General features: G+C 50.0%; 1 protein-coding gene across 1 annotated transcript in view; it reads right to left on the reverse strand.

Moving 5' to 3' along the window:
- Positions 1-22,047, reverse strand: part of SLC4A2 (solute carrier family 4 member 2) — a 181,675-nt gene that overhangs the window by 35,843 nt on the left and 123,785 nt on the right. Inside the window, exons 11-14 of the mRNA XM_075847551.1 lie at positions 6,456-6,640; positions 2,715-2,928; positions 2,378-2,593; positions 1,907-2,055 (exon numbers count right to left, since the gene is read on the reverse strand). Coding sequence (XP_075703666.1) covers positions 1,907-2,055; positions 2,378-2,593; positions 2,715-2,928; positions 6,456-6,640 — 764 coding nt within the window. The remainder of the gene's footprint in view (positions 1-1,906; positions 2,056-2,377; positions 2,594-2,714; positions 2,929-6,455; positions 6,641-22,047) is intronic.

The raw sequence follows: 22,047 nt of genomic DNA on the forward strand, positions 1-22,047 counted from the left end.
CGACTCCATCAAGCTCATACCCGTAAGTAACAGCTCTGAAGGTGGGTGCGTTAGCTGGACCCTGTTTGTAATTGAGATCGGAGATTGCCATTATTTCCCATGAATCCCTTATGAAGCTTTTGTTGTCCTTTGACATTTTATTACGTAACATGAACAGAAAATGACTTCTGCCAAAGTCGAAGTGAATCTCTACGCAGAAAGCATGAGGATTATTAATTACAGATGCATAAATATTCACCCCTCTTATTGACGGAACATCAGCCGGGGAGTCAGAGAAACACCACAAAGACAAAACTATTCTCCAAGTGACAAAGTTATCGAAACCTACTGTACAAATGGGGGGATACAAGGAGACCTCAGTCCCTTCAGGGCAGCTCACGTGGATCTGGTCATAGCCCATGCTACACATTGCCATGGATTCCATATTCAGCTTGGTATCTGATCTGCGATGCCCTTTGGTCTTATGAGGTAATTCAGCTTGTATCATCTACTAGGAACACAGGTCACATCGTCTTCCCTTCCACACCAGTCTATATGGTGAAAGCATTTACAACCCCGGATCTTGATGATTTATTCAAACCTAAGAGGTTGATGAGATCTCGGGGATGTAGGATCCCAGCAGAGAGTGGGGACGTGGGGGAAGTTGGCTCTAATATTGAGAGGTGGAGAAAAACCCTGAATGTAAAAGTTTTCATTACAAGTGAGTTGAGAGGAGGCTGTTAATGGCTTGGGCGATTAATAGGGTCTGTAAATCAGAAGAATGGAGGGACATCTCTTTTTTTAATATAGAATTATTCCTTTGTTGGTTATTAAATACCATAAGAAAATGATATAAGGGAATAGAAACAGAAATGTCTCAAATGAGGGCATTATAAAGCCAGCCTGAAGCCCCATTTCTTGGGATGAGTCCTCCCTGGAACAAGGTCTATAGGGTTTTGGTTATATCTGTTCCATTATGGACAAAGTCGAGAGGGAGGAGTAAGGATTGCTGACATTATCCATATGGTGAAGGCTATCAGCAAATGAATCAATATTTAAGACATTGTGGAATAGAATCTTCCCCATCATTGGAGCAGGTCGTCGTAGAATGAAGACGATTGGCTAAAATAAAAAATCCTATATACTGGTCTGTGTATGTTAGCGGGTGTTTGGAAAATAAATGACATTACAGGGATTGATTATTGTATTATACTGCACCTGTTTTTTTTTACACAAGAAAATCCCACCATCAATTCGTTGTCCCTGTCTGTGTGCGCTTCAACTTTTTATTCATATGCTTTTACATACTTTGTGTTTGACTTACTAAAAAAACATATTTATATATTTTTTCCTGCATAGGTTCCGCTTATTTGGTGTTTATCTATAACACTTTATGATATGTCACTATGTATATTACTATGTATATTACTCTTATATGTTATATTACTATGTTATATGTTACTATGTATATTACTATGTTATATGTATATTATATGTTACTATGTATATTATATGTCACTATGTATATTACTATGTATATTACTCTTATATGTTATATTACTATGTTATATGTTACTATGTATATTACTATGTTATATGTATATTATATGTTACTATGTATATTATATGTCACTATGTATATTACTATGTATATTACTCTTATATGTTATATTACTATGTTATATGTTACTATGTATATTACTATGTTATATGTATATTATATGTTACTATGTATATTATATGTTGAACATTATTTAATATCAAATGTGATTCTATTGTATAAAGTTGCATAAAATGTACAAGGATTGTGAGTACTTTCTATGGACACTATACATGTTCGTCCTCTTGGGTCCATCACAGCTTTTTATATATTCCAAAAACCCTTCTACCAAGCACCCCTTCCAAAAGCCGTTATACAAAACCTCACCGAATAAAATGCTTCTTCAAACACCAACAGTGGTCCAGAAAATCCAACAATCAGTAGTGGTTGTGCCCCCAGAAGACAGAATATCACTCCCTGCAAACAGGTCCCAATGATAAGTTCTGACACCCCAATGAGACCACCCGTCTTCTCACCTGAGGAGGGAACAGCAACATACGGGAATTACATTTAGAAGGATCTGGATGGTTTAGGAGGATGTGTGCAAGAAGACATTGGTCTTTGAAGAAATTATTAAGAAACTGAACATGGAGACATATGATGGAGGACGACCCCTGAATAGATGTGCGAGACTGCGGCCTGGAAACTGCTAAGAGGTGTGTACGCATGTGAGTGGATGTCAAAGAGTTAAGCTGCTATGTGCAAGACTCGAGGTAATGATGATGATGAGGAGGAGACGATGTTCATTGATTAGTAGGACAAAACTTGCTATATACAATATACAGAAGGAAAGCTCACCCAGAAGGCCCCCAAATGTTATTGCAGGAGACAGGGCTGCAAAATAGATGAAAATGACAGCCGCCATGCATTGTGCATTCAGGGCATCACGAAAATCACTTGCGTATTTTGGATAACGCCGCTGGATATCCCGCACAAGACCTCCAAATGGTCTGCCAGTCCTGCGTAAAGGATCATCTCCACCATCATCTGACACTGCTGCTTTAGTCAAAAGAGCTGCAATGGAAAAAGGACATGAGCAGATGCCATTGAGTAAGCGAGGACGTGACCGGGGAATAAGAAAGAGACGGTCACATAAGAGAGAAGAGAATACAGTGTGGAGACAATCTCCATCAACCTTTATCCTGTGGTGTAGCGGCTTCTTCCAGGACCTTCTTCTCCTGGCCTTGGCGTCTTCTTAGCATTTCCCGTTGGAACAGCGCTACGGAACGCAGGAGTTCTTCTCCCATTACTTCAGATGGAGGCAGGACGACACTGCAGTCTAGAAACTCATTAATGGCGTTCAGAAGATCTTGACGGTCATCAGCAAGGTAGGCAGCCTCATGGAATGACTGAGGAGGAGACATACAGGGAGGATCAAAAAGGTGCCACAGGAGAAGGATCACTAGGAAGTCGGATGAGCAGGGTCTGGGCCTAAGCAAAGATAAGGGACCGTGAGGGAGAGTGGGGGGGAGTGGTGGAGAGAGTGGGGGGAGTGGGAGAGAGTGGGGGAGATTGGGGGGATGTGGGGAGGGTGGGAGAGAGTGGGGGGGAGACTGGGAGAGAGTGGGGGGAGTGGGAGAGAGTGGGGGAGAGGGAGAGGTTGGGGGGATGTGGGGGAGGGTGGGAGAGAGTGGGGGGGGAGACTGGGAGAGAGTGGGGGGGAGTGGGAGAGAGTGGGAGAGGTTGGGGGGATGTGGGGGAGGGTGGGAGAGAGTGGGGGGGGGGAGACTGGGAGAGAGTGGGGGGGAGTGGGAGAGAGTGGGAGAGGTTGGGGGGATGTGGGGGAGGGTGGGAGAGAGTGGGGGGGGGGAGAGTGGGAGAGAGTGGGGGAGAGTGGGAGAGGGTGGGGAAGGTTGGGGGGATGTGGTGGGGAGAGAGTGGGGGAGAGTAGGAGAGAGTGGGAGAGAGTGGGGGAGGATGTGGGAGAGAGTGGGGGAGGGTGGAGGGAGTGGGGGAGGGTGGAGGGAGTGGGGGATGGTGGGAGGGAGTGGGAAAGAGTGGGTGGGAGGATGGGGGGGAGGGAGAGAGTGGGGGAGAGTGGGAGAGGGTGGGAGGGGGGTGGGGGAGGGTGGGGGAGGGAGTGGGCGAGAGTGGGGGGGAGAGTGGGGAAGGTTGGGGGGATGTGGGAGGGAGTGGGAAAGAGTGGGGGAGGGTGGGGGAGGGTGGGGGAGAGTGGGGGAGCTGAGGCTTCAGGGAAGGAAACACTACGGAAAAACACATGAAAAGGAAAAAAATAGAAATTGAAAATCAGTCAGGAAGCTCTCCGAGCTGTAGTGCGCAGTGGGGTAACTATAAGAGATGTCAATGTCAGGGGGCTCCTTGGTACAGGGGGTCACATCAAGTCCTTCAGGGCCTGGCACACAAGATTCTGCTGTGGGCTCAGGTAACGACCTGTGTGCTGGGCCTTGAAGACAAGAGAAGCCGGGAGCGAGGAGACGGAAGTAAATAACTGGGGTTTTTTTATCCTGATCTGAGCGCTGCTTAATTTTAGGCTCTGGTTTAGGGGCCTGATCTATTTTAGGGTTCTAATCTGGGGTCTGAATTAATTTTAAAGTCTGGTCTGAGCCCTGAATTAACTTAGGGGTCCGAATGAGTTTAGGGGTCTTGCCTGTGGTGTGAATTATTTAGGAGTCTGGGGTTTGATTGAGGAGTCTGATCTTGGGTCTGAATTATTTTTGGGGTCTGATTTAATTTAGAACTCTGGGGTGTGAATTATTTTCTAGGGTCTGTAATAATTCTCCCATTCCCCCATCCTGCAGTTTTCTATGTATGTGGCGCCATTGTCCCAGTGTGCTGATCATTTGTCAGGTCATGCAGGAAATTTTTACTGAAGTTGTGGTTTCTTGTTTTTTTTTACTTCAACTTGGCCAGCAAGTGTGTCCTCGGCTTATTACATGAAGCTGGTAAGTGCTTGGGGATGGGGCCAAATTCTCTTTAGTTATGCCCCTGCTAGTGCACATTAAAAGAAATTTAGAATATATACGTGTGTGTACGTGTGTGTGTGTGTAGATATATATATATGTCCAGCCACGTCTACAGTCGTCCTTATCCAGCCACGTGTACAGTCGTCCTCATCCAGCCAAGTCTACAGTCGTCCTCATCCAGCCACGTCTATAACCATCATCCAGTCACATCTATAGTTGTCATCATCCAGCCACATCTATAACCATCATCCAGCCATGTCTACAGTAGTCATCATCCAGCCACGCCTACAACCATCATCCACCCATGTATAGAGTAATCAGCCAGCCACGTCTACAGTAGTCATCATCCAGCCACGTCTATAACCACCATCAAGCCACGTCTACAGTAGTCATCATCCAGCCACATGTACAGTCATCCTCATCCAGCCACGTCTACAGTCGTCCTCATCCAGCCACGTCTACAGTTGTCCTCATCCAGCCACGTCTATAACCATCATCCAGTCACATCTATAGTTGTCATCATCCAGCCACATCTATAACCACCATCCAGCCATGTCTACAGTAGTCATCATCCAGCCACATCTACAGTAGTCATCATCCAGCCACGCCTACAACCATCATCCACCCATGTATAGAGTAATCATCCAGCCACGTCTACAGTAGTCATCATCCAGCCACCTCTACAGTCGTCATCCACTATGTATATAGTGATCATCCAGCCACATCTATAACCATCATCCAGCCATGTATATAGTCATCATCCAGCCATGTATATAGTCATCATCCAGCCCCGTCTATAGCCATCATCATCATCTAGCCACGTCTACAGTAGTGATCATCCAGCCATGTCTATAGTCCTAATGCAGCCACGACTACAGTAGTCATCATCCAGCCACATGTATAGTCGTCATCATCCAGTCATGTCTACAACCATCATCCAGCCACATATATAACCACCATCCAGCCACGTCTACAACCATCATCCACTTATGCATATAGTGATCATCCAGCCACGTCTACAGCCATCATCTAGCCACGTCTATAACCGTCATCCAGCCACGTCTATAATCATCATCCAGCCACGTCTATAGTCATCATCATCCAGCCATGTCTATAGCTGTCATCATCCAGTCATGCCTACAACTACCATCCAGCCATGTCTACAGTAGTCATCATCCAGCCACGTCTACAGTAGTCATCATCCAGCCACGTCTACAGTAGTCATCATCCAGCCACATCTATAGTTGTCATCATCCACCATGTATATAGTGATCATCCAGCTACATCTATAACCATCATCCAGCCAGTTTTACAGCCATCATCCAGCCATGTATATAGTCATCATCCAGCCATGTCTACAGCCATAATCCAGCCATGTCTATAGTCATCATCCAGCCATATATATATATATATATATATATATATATATAGTCATCATCATCCAGCCATATCTATAGCTATCATCATCCAGCCATGTCTATAGTCATCATCCAGCCACGTCTGCAATAGTCATGCAGCCACATCTACAGTAGTTATCATCCAGCCATTTATATAGTCATCATCCAGCCACGTCTATAGTTACCATAGTCTATGAAATCTATGCCAGACAGGAGTTAGCATAGATTTCCGCTATAATTTACGCCAGTTTCTGGCCTAAATTAAGTCAAAGTAAATGCGTCAGGCCGTGGTGATCACGCCCCATCTGTTAAGCCCCACCTAATTTTTAAAAAGGGGGCAAGAACAGGGGAATCTACCCAAAAGTCATTATGTTTCCCGGGGGTCTATAAATAGGATTTTGCTTTATGTAGATATATACAGGTTAGTGTGTATTTATGCACCGTGTATGTGTGTGTGTGTGGTTATATATAGTTAGTCTCCCCCGGTTGAGTAGGACACCAGAGCGTCGCAGATACGACTATATAAATAACATGTGAGGTACATTAGAAAGTCACCTTGTCTGACATGAGAGTGGAGATGGACCTTCCTATCTCGTGATAGTCCATATTGGATGTGCTGGGACCCAGCAGGACAAATAAGAATCGCACAGGTACGGGAACTTCCAGGACTGAGTCCAGCTCCACCGCCTCCTGCAGCCGCACAAATGCCATGGTGGGTTGGTCAAGGAATTCCACACAGCCTGAGGAACATAAGAGCCATGATCAACTGACTGACTACAAGGACTTAAAACATGACCCCAAACTTCAGATGTTCCCAGCACACAGTAAAATCTTGTGAAATCTCCATATCAGATACAACCCACCGGCTGCACTCGGGTAACACCGTCAGAAGCAATGACCGTCTTCTCCATGTGGTGGACAGGTCTACAGATCTCTCCTTCTAGATTCCTACCACTCTTCCCACTAGTGTAAATCCTGGCATTGTCATCTGTGATGCTTTCCTAGAGGATGCCCTTCCACGTAGCGATCCCCCTGCCCAGTAACATGAGGGTCTCCATACAGGACACACTAGAAGCTCTGTGTCCGGTTCTGCTACAGACTAGAACCTTTTATAGGGTTTATAATCTGAGGTATACATTTATATTAAAGTGGACATAAGATGTAGTTCTGTAAGGTATTCAAGCATTAGGTAACAGGAAGAAACCAAAAAGTGTCCTCCGAAAGGTTGGAGCCCGGGGTGAAGCATGCCGGGTGGTTATATTACATAGCCTGGGGGTGAAGCATGCTGGGTGGTTATATCACATAGCCTGGGGGTGAAGCATGCCGGGTGGTTATATTACATAGCCTGAGGGTGAAGCATGCCGGGTGGTTATATTACATAGCCTGGGGGTGAAGCATGCCGGGTGGTTATATCACATAGCCTGGGGGTGAAGCATGCCGGGTGGTTATATTACATAGCCTGGGGGTGAAGCATGCCGGGTGGTTATATTACATAGCCTGAGGGTGAAGCATGCTGGGTGGTTATATCACATAGCCTGGGGGTGAAGCATGCCGGGTGGTTATATTACATAGCCTGGGGGTGAAGCATGCCGGGTGGTTATATTACATAGCCTGGGGGTGAAGCATGCCGGGTGGTTATATTACATAGCCTGGGGGTGAAGCATGCCGGGTGGTTATATTACATAGCCTGAGGGTGAAGCATGCTGGGTGGTTATATCACATAGCCTGGGGGTGAAGCATGCCGGGTGGTTATATTACATAGCCTGGGGGTGAAGCATGCCGGGTGGTTATATTACATAGCCTGGGGGTGAAGCATGCCGGGTGGTTATATTACATAGCCTGGGGGTGAAGCATGCCGGGTGGTTATATCACATAGCCTGGGGGTGAAGCATGCCGGGTGGTTATATCACATAGCCTGAGGGTGAAGCATTCCGGGTGGTTATATCACATAGCCTGGGGGTGAAGCATGCCGGGTGGTTATATCACATAGCCTGGGGGTGAAGCATGCCGGGTGGTTATATTACATAGCCTGGGGGTGAAGCATGCCGGGTGGTTATATTACATAGCCTGGGGGTGAAGCATGCCAGTGGTTATATTACATAGCCTGGGGGTGAAGCATGCCAGTGGTTATATTACATAGCCTGGGGGTGAAGCATGCCGGGTGGTTATATTACATAGCCTGGGGGTGAAGCATGCCGGGTGGTTATATTACATAGCCTGGGGGTGAAGCATGCCGGGTGGTTATATTACATAGCCTGGGGGTGAAGCATGCCGGGTGGTTATATTACATAGCCTGGGGGTGAAGCATGCCGGGTGGTTATATCACATAGCCTGGGGGTGAAGCATGCCGGGTGGTTATATTACATAGCCTGGGGGTGAAGCATGCCGGGTGGTTATATTACATAGCCTGGGGGTGAAGCATGCCGGGTGGTTATATTACATAGCCTGGGGGTGAAGCATGCCGGGTGGTTATATTACATAGCCTGGGGGTGAAGCATGCCGGGTGGTTATATCACATACCCTGGGGGTGAAGCATGCTGGGTGGTTATATTACATAGCCTGAGGGTGAAGCATGCCGGGTGGTTATATTACATAGCCTGGGGGTGAAGCATGCCGGGTGGTTATATTACATAGCCTGAGGGTGAAGCATGCCGGGTGGTTATATCACATAGCCTGGGGGTGAAGCATGCCGGGTGGTTATATCACATAGCCTGAGGGTGAAGCATGCTGGGTGGTTATATCACATAGCCTGGGGGTGAAGCATTCCGGGTGGTTATATCACATAGCCTGGGGGTGAAGCATGCGGGTGGTTAGATTACATAGCCTGGGGGTGAAGCATGCCGGGTGGTTATATTACATAGCCTGGGGGTGAAGCATTCCGGGTGGTTAGATTACATAGCCTGGGGGTGAAGCATGCCGGGTGGTTATATTACATAGCCTGGGGGTGAAGCATGCCGGGTGGTTATATTACATAGCCTGGGGGTGAAGCATTCCGGGTGGTTAGATTACATAGCCTGGGGGTGAAGCATGCCGGGTGGTTATATTACATAGCCTGGGGGTGAAGCATGCCGGGTGGTTAGATTACATAGCCTGGGGGTGAAGCATGCCAGTGGTTATATTACATAGCCTGGGGGTGAAGCATGCCAGTGGTTATATTACATAGCCTGGGGGTGAAGCATGCTGGGTGGTTATATTACATAGCCTGGGGGTGAAGCATGCCGGGTGGTTATATTACATAGCCTGGGGGTGAAGCATGCCGGGTGGTTATATCACATAGCCTGGGGGTGAAGCATGCCGGGTGGTTATATTACATAGCCTGGGGGTGAAGCATGCCGGGTGGTTATATTACATAGCCTGGGGGTGAAGCATGCCGGGTGGTTATATTACATAGCCTGGGGGTGAAGCATGCCGGGTGGTTATATTACATAGCCTGGGGGTGAAGCATGCCGGGTGGTTATATCACATACCCTGGGGGTGAAGCATGCTGGGTGGTTATATTACATAGCCTGAGGGTGAAGCATGCCGGGTGGTTATATTACATAGCCTGGGGGTGAAGCATGCCGGGTGGTTATATTACATAGCCTGAGGGTGAAGCATGCCGGGTGGTTATATCACATAGCCTGGGGGTGAAGCATGCCGGGTGGTTATATCACATAGCCTGAGGGTGAAGCATGCTGGGTGGTTATATCACATAGCCTGGGGGTGAAGCATTCCGGGTGGTTATATCACATAGCCTGGGGGTGAAGCATGCGGGTGGTTAGATTACATAGCCTGGGGGTGAAGCATGCCGGGTGGTTATATTACATAGCCTGGGGGTGAAGCATTCCGGGTGGTTAGATTACATAGCCTGGGGGTGAAGCATGCCGGGTGGTTAGATTACATAGCCTGGGGGTGAAGCATGCCGGGTGGTTATATTACATAGCCTGGGGGTGAAGCATGCCGGGTGGTTATATTACATAGCCTGGGGGTGAAGCATGCCGGGTGGTTAGATTACATAGCCTGGGGGTGAAGCATGCCGGGTGGTTATATTACATAGCCTGGGGGTGAAGCATGCCGGGTGGTTATATTACATAGCCTGGGGGTGAAGCATGCCAGTGGTTATATTACATAGCCTGGGGGTGAAGCATGCCAGTGGTTATATTACATAGCCTGGGGGTGAAGCATGCTGGGTGGTTATATTACATAGCCTGGGGGTGAAGCATGCTGGGTGGTTATATTACATAGCCTGGGGGTGAAGCATGCCGGGTGGTTATATTACATAGCCTGGGGGTGAAGCATGCCGGGTGGTTATATTACATAGCCTGGGGGTGAAGCATGCCGGGTGGTTATATTACATAGCCTGGGGGTGAAGCATGCCGGGTGGTTATATTACATAGCCTGGGGGTGAAGCATTCCGGGTGGTTATATTACATAGCCTGGGGGTGAAGCATGCCGGGTGGTTATATTACATAGCCTGGGGGTGAAGCATGCCGGGTGGTTATATCACATAGCCTGGGGGTGAAGCATGCTGGGTGGTTATATTACATAGCCTGAGGGTGAAGCATGCCGGGTGGTTATATTACATAGCCTGGGGGTGAAGCATGCCGGGTGGTTATATTACATAGCCTGAGGGTGAAGCATGCCGGGTGGTTATATTACATAGCCTGGGGGTGAAGCATGCCGGGTGGTTATATTACATAGCCTGGGGGTGAAGCATGCCGGGTGGTTATATTACATAGCCTGGGGGTGAAGCATGCCGGGTTGTTATATCACATAGCCTGGGGGTGAAGCATGCCGGGTGGTTATATTACATAGCCTGGGGGTGAAGCATGCCGGGTGGTTATATTACATAGCCTGGGGGTGAAGCATGCCAGTGGTTATATTACATAGCCTGGGGGTGAAGCATGCCGGGTGGTTATATTACATAGCCTGGGGGTGAAGCATGCCGGGTGGTTATATCACATAGCCTGGGGGTGAAGCATGCCGGGTGGTTATATCACATAGCCTGGGGGTGAAGCATGCCGGGTGGTTATATTACATAGCCTGGGGGTGAAGCATGCCAGTGGTTATATTACATAGCCTGGGGGTGAAGCATGCCGGGTGGTTATATCACATAGCCTGGGGGTGAAGCATGCCGGGTGGTTATATCACATAGCCTGGGGGTGAAGCATGCCGGGTGGTTTTATCACATAGCCTGGGGGTGAAGCATGCTGGGTGGTTATATTACATAGCCTGAGGGTGAAGCATGCCGGGTGGTTATATTACATAGCCTGGGGGTGAAGCATGCCGGGTGGTTATATTACATAGCCTGGGGGTGAAGCATGCCGGGTGGTTATATTACATAGCCTGGGGGTGAAGCATGCCGGGTGGTTATATCACATAGCCTGGGGGTGAAGCATGCCGGGTGGTTATATCACATAGCCTGGGGGTGAAACATGCCGGGTGGTTATATCACATAGCCTGGGGGTGAAGCATGCCGGGTGGTTATATTACATAGCCTGGGGGTGAAGCATGCCGGGTGGTTATATTACATAGCCTGGGGGTGAAGCATGCCGGGTGGTTATATTACATAGCCTGGGGGTGAAGCATGCCGGGTGGTTATATTACATAGCCTGGGGGTGAAGCATGCCGGGTGGTTATATTACATAGCCTGAGGGTGAAGCATGCCGGGTGGTTATATTACATAGCCTGGGGGTGAAGCATGCCGGGGTGGTTATATCACATAGCCTGGGGGTGAAGCATGCTGGGTGGTTATATTACATAGCCTGGGGGTGAAGCATGCTGGGTGGTTATATCACATAGCCTGGGGGTGAAGCATGCTGGGTGGTTATATCACATAGCCTGGGGGTGAAGCATGCTGGGTGGTTATATTACATAGCCTGGGGGTGAAGCATGCCGGGTGGTTATATCACATAGCCTGAGGGTGAAGCATGCTGGGTGGTTATATTACATAGCCTGGGGGTGAAGAATGCCGGGTGGTTATATTATATCGCCTGGGGGTGAAGCATGCCGGGTGGTTATATTACATAGCCTGAGGGTGAAGCATGCCGGGTGGTTATATTACATAGCCTGGGGGTGAAGCATGCCGGGTGGTTAGATTACATAGCCTGGGGGTGAAGCATGCCGGGTGGTTATATTACATAGCCTGGGGGTGAAGCATTCCGGGTGGTTAGATTACATAGCCTGGGGGTGAAGCATGCCGGGTGGTTATATTACATAGCCTGGGGGTGAAGCATTCCGGGTGGTTAGATTACATAGCCTGGGGGTGAAGCATGCCGGGTGGTTATATTACATAGCCTGGGGGTGAAGCATGCCGGGTGGTTATATTACATAGCCTGGGGGTGAAGCATGCCAGTGGTTATATTACATAGCCTGGGGGTGAAGCATGCCAGTGGTTATATTACATAGCCTGGGGGTGAAGCATGCCGGGTGGTTATATTACATAGCCTGGGGGTGAAGCATGCCGGGTGGTTATATTACATAGCCTGGGGGTGAAGCATGCCGGGTGGTTATATTACATAGCCTGGGGGTGAAGCATGCCGGGTGGTTATATTACATAGCCTGGGGGTGAAGCATGCCGGGTGGTTATATTACATAGCCTGGGGGTGAAGCATGCCGGGTGGTTATATTACATAGCCTGGGGGTGAAGCATGCCGGGTGGTTATATTACATAGCCTGGGGGTGAAGCATGCCGGGTGGTTATATCACATAGCCTGGGGGTGAAGCATGCTGGGTGGTTATATTACATAGCCTGAGGGTGAAGCATGCCGGGTGGTTATATTACATAGCCTGGGGGTGAAGCATGCCGGGTGGTTATATTACATAGCCTGGGGGTGAAGCATGCCGGGTGGTTATATTACATAGCCTGGGGGTGAAGCATGCCGGGTGGTTATATTACATAGCCTGGGGGTGAAGCATGCCGGGTTGTTATATCACATAGCCTGGGGGTGAAGCATGCCGGGTGGTTATATTACATAGCCTGGGGGTGAAGCATGCCGGGTGGTTATATTACATAGCCTGGGGGTGAAGCATGCCGGGTGGTTATATTACATAGCCTGGGGGTGAAGCATTCCGGGTGGTTATATCACATAGCCTGGGGGTGAAGCATGCCGGGTGGTTATATTACATAGCCTGGGGGTGAAGCATGCCGGGTGGTTATATAACATAGCCTGGGGGTGAAGCATGCCGGGTGGTTATATTACATAGCCTGGGGGTGAAGCATGCCGGGTGGTTATATCACATAGCCTGGGGGTGAAGCATGCCGGGTGGTTATATCACATAGCCTGGGGGTGAAGCATGCTGGGTGGTTATATTACATAGCCTGAGGGTGAAGCATGCCGGGTGGTTATATTACATAGCCTGGGGGTGAAGCATGCCGGGTGGTTATATTACATAGCCTGGGGGTGAAGCATGCCGGGTGGTTATATTACATAGCCTGGGGGTGAAGCATGCCGGGTGGTTATATCACATAGCCTGGGGGTGATGCATGCCGGGTGGTTATATTACATAGCCTGGGGGTGAAGCATGCCGGGTGGTTATATTACATAGCCTAGGGGTGAAGCATGCCGGGTGGTTATATCACATAGCCTGGGGGTGAAACATGCCGGGTGGTTATATCACATAGCCTGGGGGTGAAGCATGCCGGGTGGTTATATTACATAGCCTGGGGGTGAAGCATGCCGGGTGGTTATATTACATAGCCTGGGGGTGAAGCATGCCGGGTGGTTATATTACATAGCCTGGGGGTGAAGCATGCCGGGTGGTTATATTACATAGCCTGAGGGTGAAGCATGCCGGGTGGTTATATTACATAGCCTGGGGGTGAAGCATGCCGGGTGGTTATATTACATAGCCTGGGGGTGAAGCATGCCGGGTGGTTATATTACATAGCCTGGGGGTGAAGCATGCCGGGTGGTTATATTACATAGCCTGGGGGTGAAGCATGCCGGGTGGTTATATTACATAGCCTGGGGGTGAAGCATGCCGGGTGGTTATATTACATAGCCTGGGGGTGAAGCATGCCGGGTGGTTATATCACATAGCCTGGGGGTGAAGCATGCCGGGTGGTTATATTACATAGCCTGAGGGTGAAGCATGCCGGGTGGTTATATTACATAGCCTGGGGGTGAAGCATGCCGGGTGGTTATATTACATAGCCTGGGGGTGAAGCATGCCGGGTGGTTATATTACATAGCCTGGGGGTGAAGCATGCCGGGTGGTTATATTACATAGCCTGGGGGTGAAGCATGCCGGGTGGTTATATCACATAGCCTGGGGGTGAAGCATGCCGGGTGGTTATATTACATAGCCTGGGGGTGAAGCATGCCGGGTGGTTATATTACATAGCCTGGGGGTGAAGCATGCCGGGTGGTTATATCACATAGCCTGGGGGTGAAGCATGCCGGGTGGTTATATCACATAGCCTGGGGGTGAAGCATGCCGGGTGGTTATATTACATAGCCTGGGGGTGAAGCATGCCAGTGGTTATATAACATAGCCTGGGGGTGAAGCATGCCGGGTGGTTATATCACATAGCCTGGGGGTGAAGCATGCCGGGTGGTTATATCACATAGCCTGGGGGTGAAGCATGCCGGGTGGTTATATCACATAGCCTGGGGGTGAAGCATGCCGGGTGGTTATATCACATAGCCTGGGGGTGAAGCATGCTGGGTGGTTATATTACATAGCCTGAGGGTGAAGCATGCCGGGTGGTTATATTACATAGCCTGGGGGTGAAGCATGCCGGGTGGTTATATTACATAGCCTGGGGGTGAAGCATGCCGGGTGGTTATATCACATAGCCTGGGGGTGAAGCATGCCGGGTGGTTATATCACATAGCCTGGGGGTGATGCATGCCGGGTGGTTATATTACATAGCCTGGGGGTGAAGCATGCCGGGTGGTTATATTACATAGCCTGGGGGTGAAGCATGCCGGGTGGTTATATCACATAGCCTGGGGGTGAAACATGCCGGGTGGTTATATCACATAGCCTGGGGGTGAAGCATGCCGGGTGGTTATATTACATAGCCTGGGGGTGAAGCATGCCGGGTGGTTATATTACATAGCCTGGGGGTGAAGCATGCCGGGTGGTTATATTACATAGCCTGGGGGTGAAGCATGCCGGGTGGTTATATTACATAGCCTGAGGGTGAAGCATGCCGGGTGGTTATATTACATAGCCTGGGGGTGAAGCATGCCGGGTGGTTATATTACATAGCCTGAGGGTGAAGCATGCCGGGTGGTTATATTACATAGCCTGGGGGTGAAGCATGCCGGGTGGTTATATTACATAGCCTGAGGGTGAAGCATGCCGGGTGGTTATATTACATAGCCTGGGGGTGAAGCATGCCGGGTTGTTATATCACATAGCCTGGGGGTGAAGCATGCCGGGTGGTTATATTACATAGCCTGGGGGTGAAGCATGCCGGGTGGTTATATTACATAGCCTGGGGGTGAAGCATGCCAGTGGTTATATTACATAGCCTGGGGGTGAAGCATGCCGGGTGGTTATATTACATAGCCTGGGGGTGAAGCATGCCGGGTGGTTATATCACATAGCCTGGGGGTGAAGCATGCCGGGTGGTTATATCACATAGCCTGGGGGTGAAGCATGCCGGGTGGTTATATTACATAGCCTGGGGGTGAAGCATGCCAGTGGTTATATTACATAGCCTGGGGGTGAAGCATGCCGGGTGGTTATATTACATAGCCTGGGGGTGAAGCATGCCGGGTGGTTATATCACATAGCCTGGGGGTGAAGCATGCCGGGTGGTTATATCACATAGCCTGGGGGTGAAGCATGCTGGGTGGTTATATTACATAGCCTGAGGGTGAAGCATGCCGGGTGGTTATATTACATAGCCTGGGGGTGAAGCATGCCGGGTGGTTATATTACATAGCCTGGGGGTGAAGCATGCCGGGTGGTTATATTACATAGCCTGGGGGTGAAGCATGCCGGGTGGTTATATCACATAGCCTGGGGGTGAAGCATGCCGGGTGGTTATATCACATAGCCTGGGGGTGAAACATGCCGGGTGGTTATATCACATAGCCTGGGGGTGAAGCATGCCGGGTGGTTATATTACATAGCCTGGGGGTGAAGCATGCCGGGTGGTTATATTACATAGCCTGGGGGTGAAGCATGCCGGGTGGTTATATTACATAGCCTGGGGGTGAAGCATGCCGGGTGGTTATATTACATAGCCTGAGGGTGAAGCATGCCGGGTGGTTATATTACATAGCCTGGGGGTGAAGCATGCCGGGTGGTTATATTACATAGCCTGGGGGTGAAGCATGCCGGGTGGTTATATTACATAGCCTGAGGGTGAAGCATGCCGGGTGGTTATATTACATAGCCTGGGGGTGAAGCATGCCGGGGTGGTTATATCACATAGCCTGGGGGTGAAGCATGCTGGGTGGTTATATCACATAGCCTGGGGGTGAAGCATGCTGGGTGGTTATATTACATAGCCTGGGGGTGAAGCATGCCGGGTGGTTATATCACATAGCCTGAGGGTGAAGCATGCTGGGTGGTTATATCACATAGCCTGGGGGTGAAGCATGCTGGGTGGTTATATCACATAGCCTGGGGGTGAAGCATGCTGGGTGGTTATATTACATAGCCTGGGGGTGAAGCATGCCGGGTGGTTATATCACATAGCCTGAGGGTGAAGCATGCTGGGTGGTTATATCACATAGCCTGGGGGTGAAGCATGCTGGGTGGTTATATTACATAGCCTGGGGGTGAAGCATGCCGGGTGGTTATATCACATAGCCTGGGGGTGAAGCATTCTGGGTGGTTATATTACATAGCCTGGGGGTGAAGCATGCCGGGTGGTTATATTACATAGCCTGGGGGTGAAGCATGCTGGGTGGTTATATCACATAGCCTGGGTGTGAAGCATGCTGGGTGGTTATATCACATAGCCTGGGGGTGAAGCATGCTGGGTGGTTATATTACATAGCCTGGGGGTGAAGCATGCCGGGTGGTTATATCACATAGCCTGAGGGTGAAGCATGCTGGGTGGTTATATTACATAGCCTGGGGGTGAAGAATGCCGGGTGGTTATATTATATCGCCTGGGGTGAAGCATGCCGGGTGGTTATATTACATAGCCTGAGGGTGAAGCATGCTGGGTGGTTATATTACATAGCCTGGGGGTGAAGCATGCCGGGTGGTTAGATTACATAGCCTGGGGGTGAAGCATGCCGGGTGGTTATATTACATAGCCTGGGGGTGAAGCATTCCGGGTGGTTAGATTACATAGCCTGGGGGTGAAGCATGCCGGGTGGTTATATTACATAGCCTGGGGGTGAAGCATTCCGGGTGGTTAGATTACATAGCCTGGGGGTGAAGCATGCCGGGTGGTTATATTACATAGCCTGGGGGTGAAGCATGCTGGGTGGTTATATTACATAGCCTGGGGGTGAAGCATGCCAGTGGTTATATTACATAGCCTGGGGGTGAAGCATGCCAGTGGTTATATTACATAGCCTGGGGGTGAAGCATGCCGGGTGGTTATATTACATAGCCTGGGGGTGAAGCATGCTGGGTGGTTATATTACATAGCCTGGGGGTGAAGCATGCCGGGTGGTTATATTACATAGCCTGGGGGTGAAGCATGCCGGGTGGTTATATTACATAGCCTGGGGGTGAAGCATGCCGGGTGGTTATATTACATAGCCTGGGGGTGAAGCATGCCGGGTGGTTATATTACATAGCCTGGGGGTGAAGCATGCCGGGTGGTTATATCACATAGCCTGGGGGTGAAGCATGCTGGGTGGTTATATTACATAGCCTGAGGGTGAAGCATGCCGGGTGGTTATATTACATAGCCTGGGGGTGAAGCATGCCGGGTGGTTATATTACATAGCCTGGGGGTGAAGCATGCCGGGTGGTTATATTACATAGCCTGGGGGTGAAGCATGCCGGGTGGTTATATTACATAGCCTGGGGGTGAAGCATGCCGGGTTGTTATATCACATAGCCTGGGGGTGAAGCATGCCGGGTGGTTATATTACATAGCCTGGGGGTGAAGCATGCCGGGTGGTTATATTACATAGCCTGGGGGTGAAGCATGCCGGGTGGTTATATTACATAGCCTGGGGGTGAAGCATGCCGGGTGGTTATATCACATAGCCTGGGGGTGAAGCATGCCGGGTGGTTATATCACATAGCCTGAGGGTGAAGCATGCTGGGTGGTTATATTACATAGCCTGGGGGTGAAGAATGCCGGGTGGTTATATTATATCGCCTGGGGGTGAAGCATGCCGGGTGGTTATATTACATAGCCTGAGGGTGAAGCATGCTGGGTGGTTATATTACATAGCCTGGGGGTGAAGCATGCCGGGTGGTTAGATTACATAGCCTGGGGGTGAAGCATGCCGGGTGGTTATATTACATAGCCTGGGGGTGAAGCATTCCGGGTGGTTAGATTACATAGCCTGGGGGTGAAGCATGCCGGGTGGTTATATTACATAGCCTGGGGGTGAAGCATTCCGGGTGGTTAGATTACATAGCCTGGGGGTGAAGCATGCCGGGTGGTTATATTACATAGCCTGGGGGTGAAGCATGCCGGGTGGTTATATTACATAGCCTGGGGGTGAAGCATGCCAGTGGTTATATTACATAGCCTGGGGGTGAAGCATGCCAGTGGTTATATTACATAGCCTGGGGGTGAAGCATGCCGGGTGGTTATATTACATAGCCTGGGGGTGAAGCATGCTGGGTGGTTATATTACATAGCCTGGGGGTGAAGCATGCCGGGTGGTTATATTACATAGCCTGGGGGTGAAGCATGCCGGGTGGTTATATTACATAGCCTGGGGGTGAAGCATGCCGGGTGGTTATATTACATAGCCTGGGGGTGAAGCATGCCGGGTGGTTATATTACATAGCCTGGGGGTGAAGCATGCCGGGTGGTTATATTACATAGCCTGGGGGTGAAGCATGCCGGGTGGTTATATCACATAGCCTGGGGGTGAAGCATGCTGGGTGGTTATATTACATAGCCTGAGGGTGAAGCATGCCGGGTGGTTATATTACATAGCCTGGGGGTGAAGCATGCCGGGTGGTTATATTACATAGCCTGGGGGTGAAGCATGCCGGGTGGTTATATTACATAGCCTGGGGGTGAAGCATGCCGGGTGGTTATATTACATAGCCTGGGGGTGAAGCATGCCGGGTTGTTATATCACATAGCCTGGGGGTGAAGCATGCCGGGTGGTTATATTACATAGCCTGGGGGTGAAGCATGCCGGGTGGTTATATTACATAGCCTGGGGGTGAAGCATGCCGGGTGGTTATATTACATAGCCTGGGGGTGAAGCATGCCGGGTGGTTATATCACATAGCCTGGGGGTGAAGCATGCCGGGTGGTTATATTACATAGCCTGGGGGTGAAGCATGCCAGTGGTTATATAACATAGCCTGGGGGTGAAGCATGCCGGGTGGTTATATTACATAGCCTGGGGGTGAAGCATGCCGGGTGGTTATATCACATAGCCTGGGGGTGAAGCATGCCGGGTGGTTATATCACATAGCCTGGGGGTGAAGCATGCCGGGTGGTTATATCACATAGCCTGGGGGTGAAGCATGCTGGGTGGTTATATTACATAGCCTGAGGGTGAAGCATGCCGGGTGGTTATATTACATAGCCTGGGGGTGAAGCATGCCGGGTGGTTATATTACATAGCCTGGGGGTGAAGCATGCCGGGTGGTTATATTACATAGCCTGGGGGTGAAGCATGCCGGGTGGTTATATCACATAGCCTGGGGGTGATGCATGCCGGGTGGTTATATTACATAGCCTGGGGGTGAAGCATGCCGGGTGGTTATATTACATAGCCTGGGGGTGAAGCATGCCGGGTGGTTATATCACATAGCCTGGGGGTGAAACATGCCGGGTGGTTATATCACATAGCCTGGGGGTGAAGCATGCCGGGTGGTTATATTACATAGCCTGGGGGTGAAGCATGCCGGGTGGTTATATTACATAGCCTGGGGGTGAAGCATGCCGGGTGGTTATATTACATAGCCTGGGGGTGAAGCATGCCGGGTGGTTATATTACATAGCCTGAGGGTGAAGCATGCCGGGTGGTTATATTACATAGCCTGGGGGTGAAGCATGCCGGGTGGTTATATTACATAGCCTGAGGGTGAAGCATGCCGGGTGGTTATATTACATAGCCTGGGGGTGAAGCATGCCGGGGTGGTTATATCACATAGCCTGGGGGTGAAGCATGCTGGGTGGTTATATCACATAGCCTGGGGGTGAAGCATGCTGGGTGGTTATATTACATAGCCTGGGGGTGAAGCATGCCGGGTGGTTATATCACATAGCCTGAGGGTGAAGCATGCTGGGTGGTTATATCACATAGCCTGGGGGTGAAGCATGCTGGGTGGTTATATCACATAGCCTGGGGGTGAAGCATGCTGGGTGGTTATATTACATAGCCTGGGGGTGAAGCATGCCGGGTGGTTATATCACATAGCCTGAGGGTGAAGCATGCTGGGTGGTTATATCACATAGCCTGGGGGTGAAGCATGCTGGGTGGTTATATTACATAGCCTGGGGGTGAAGCATGCCGGGTGGTTATATCACATAGCCTGGGGGTGAAGCATTCTGGGTGGTTATATTACATAGCCTGGGGGTGAAGCATGCCGGGTGGTTATATTACATAGCCTGGGGGTGAAGCATGCTGGGTGGTTATATCACATAGCCTGGGTGTGAAGCATGCTGGGTGGTTATATCACATAGCCTGGGGGTGAAGCATGCTGGGTGGTTATATTACATAGCCTGGGGGTGAAGCATGCCGGGTGGTTATATCACATAGCCTGAGGGTGAAGCATGCTGGGTGGTTATATTACATAGCCTGGGGGTGAAGAATGCCGGGTGGTTATATTATATCGCCTGGGGGTGAAGCATGCCGGGTGGTTATATTACATAGCCTGAGGGTGAAGCATGCTGGGTGGTTATATTACATAGCCTGGGGGTGAAGCATGCCGGGTGGTTATATCACATAGCCTGGGGGTGAAACATGCCGGGTGGTTATATTACATAGCCTGGGGGTGAAGCATGCCAGTGGTTATATTACATAGCCTGGGGGTGAAGCATGCCAGTGGTTATATTACATAGCCTGGGGGTGAAGCATGCCGGGTGGTTATATTACATAGCCTGGGGGTGAAGCATGCCGGGTGGTTATATTACATAGCCTGGGGGTGAAGCATGCCGGGTGGTTATATTACATAGCCTGGGGGTGAAGCATGCCGGGTGGTTATATTACATAGCCTGGGGGTGAAGCATGCCGGGTGGTTATATTACATAGCCTGGGGGTGAAGCATGCCGGGTGGTTATATTACATAGCCTGGGGGTGAAGCATGCCGGGTGGTTATATTACATAGCTTGAGGGTGAAGCATGCTGGGTGGTTATATTACATAGCCTGGGGGTGAAGCATGCTGGGTGGTTATATTACATAGCCTGGGGGTGAAGCATGCCGGGTGGTTATATCACATAGCCTGAGGGTGAAGCATGCTGGGTGGTTATATTACATAGCCTGGGGGTGAAGCATGCCGGGTGGTTATATTACATAGCCTGAGGGTGAAGCATGCTGGGTGGTTATATTACATAGCCTGGGGGTGAAGCATGCCGGGTGGTTATATCACATAGCCTGCGGGTGAAACATGCCGGGTGGTTATATTACATAGCCTGGGGGTGAAGCATGCCAGTGGTTATATTACATAGCCTGGGGGTGAAGCATGCCAGTGGTTATATTACATAGCCTGGGGGTGAAGCATGCCGGGTGGTTATATTACATAGCCTGGGGGTGAAGCATGCCGGGTGGTTATATTACATAGCCTGGGGGTGAAGCATGCCGGGTGGTTATATTACATAGCCTGGGGGTGAAGCATGCCGGGTGGTTATATTACATAGCCTGGGGGTGAAGCATGCCGGGTGGTTATATTACATAGCCTGGGGGTGAAGCATGCCGGGTGGTTATATTACATAGCCTGGGGGTGAAGCATGCCGGGTGGTTATATTACATAGCCTGGGGGTGAAGCATGCCGGGTGGTTATATCACATAGCCTGGGGGTGAAGCATGCCGGGTGGTTATATCACATACCCTGGGGGTGAAGCATGCCGGGTGGTTATATTACATAGCCTGG

This window comes from Rhinoderma darwinii, assembly GCF_050947455.1.
Source record: "Rhinoderma darwinii isolate aRhiDar2 chromosome 5 unlocalized genomic scaffold, aRhiDar2.hap1 SUPER_5_unloc_2, whole genome shotgun sequence".
Classification (NCBI taxonomy): domain Eukaryota; kingdom Metazoa; phylum Chordata; class Amphibia; order Anura; family Rhinodermatidae; genus Rhinoderma; species Rhinoderma darwinii.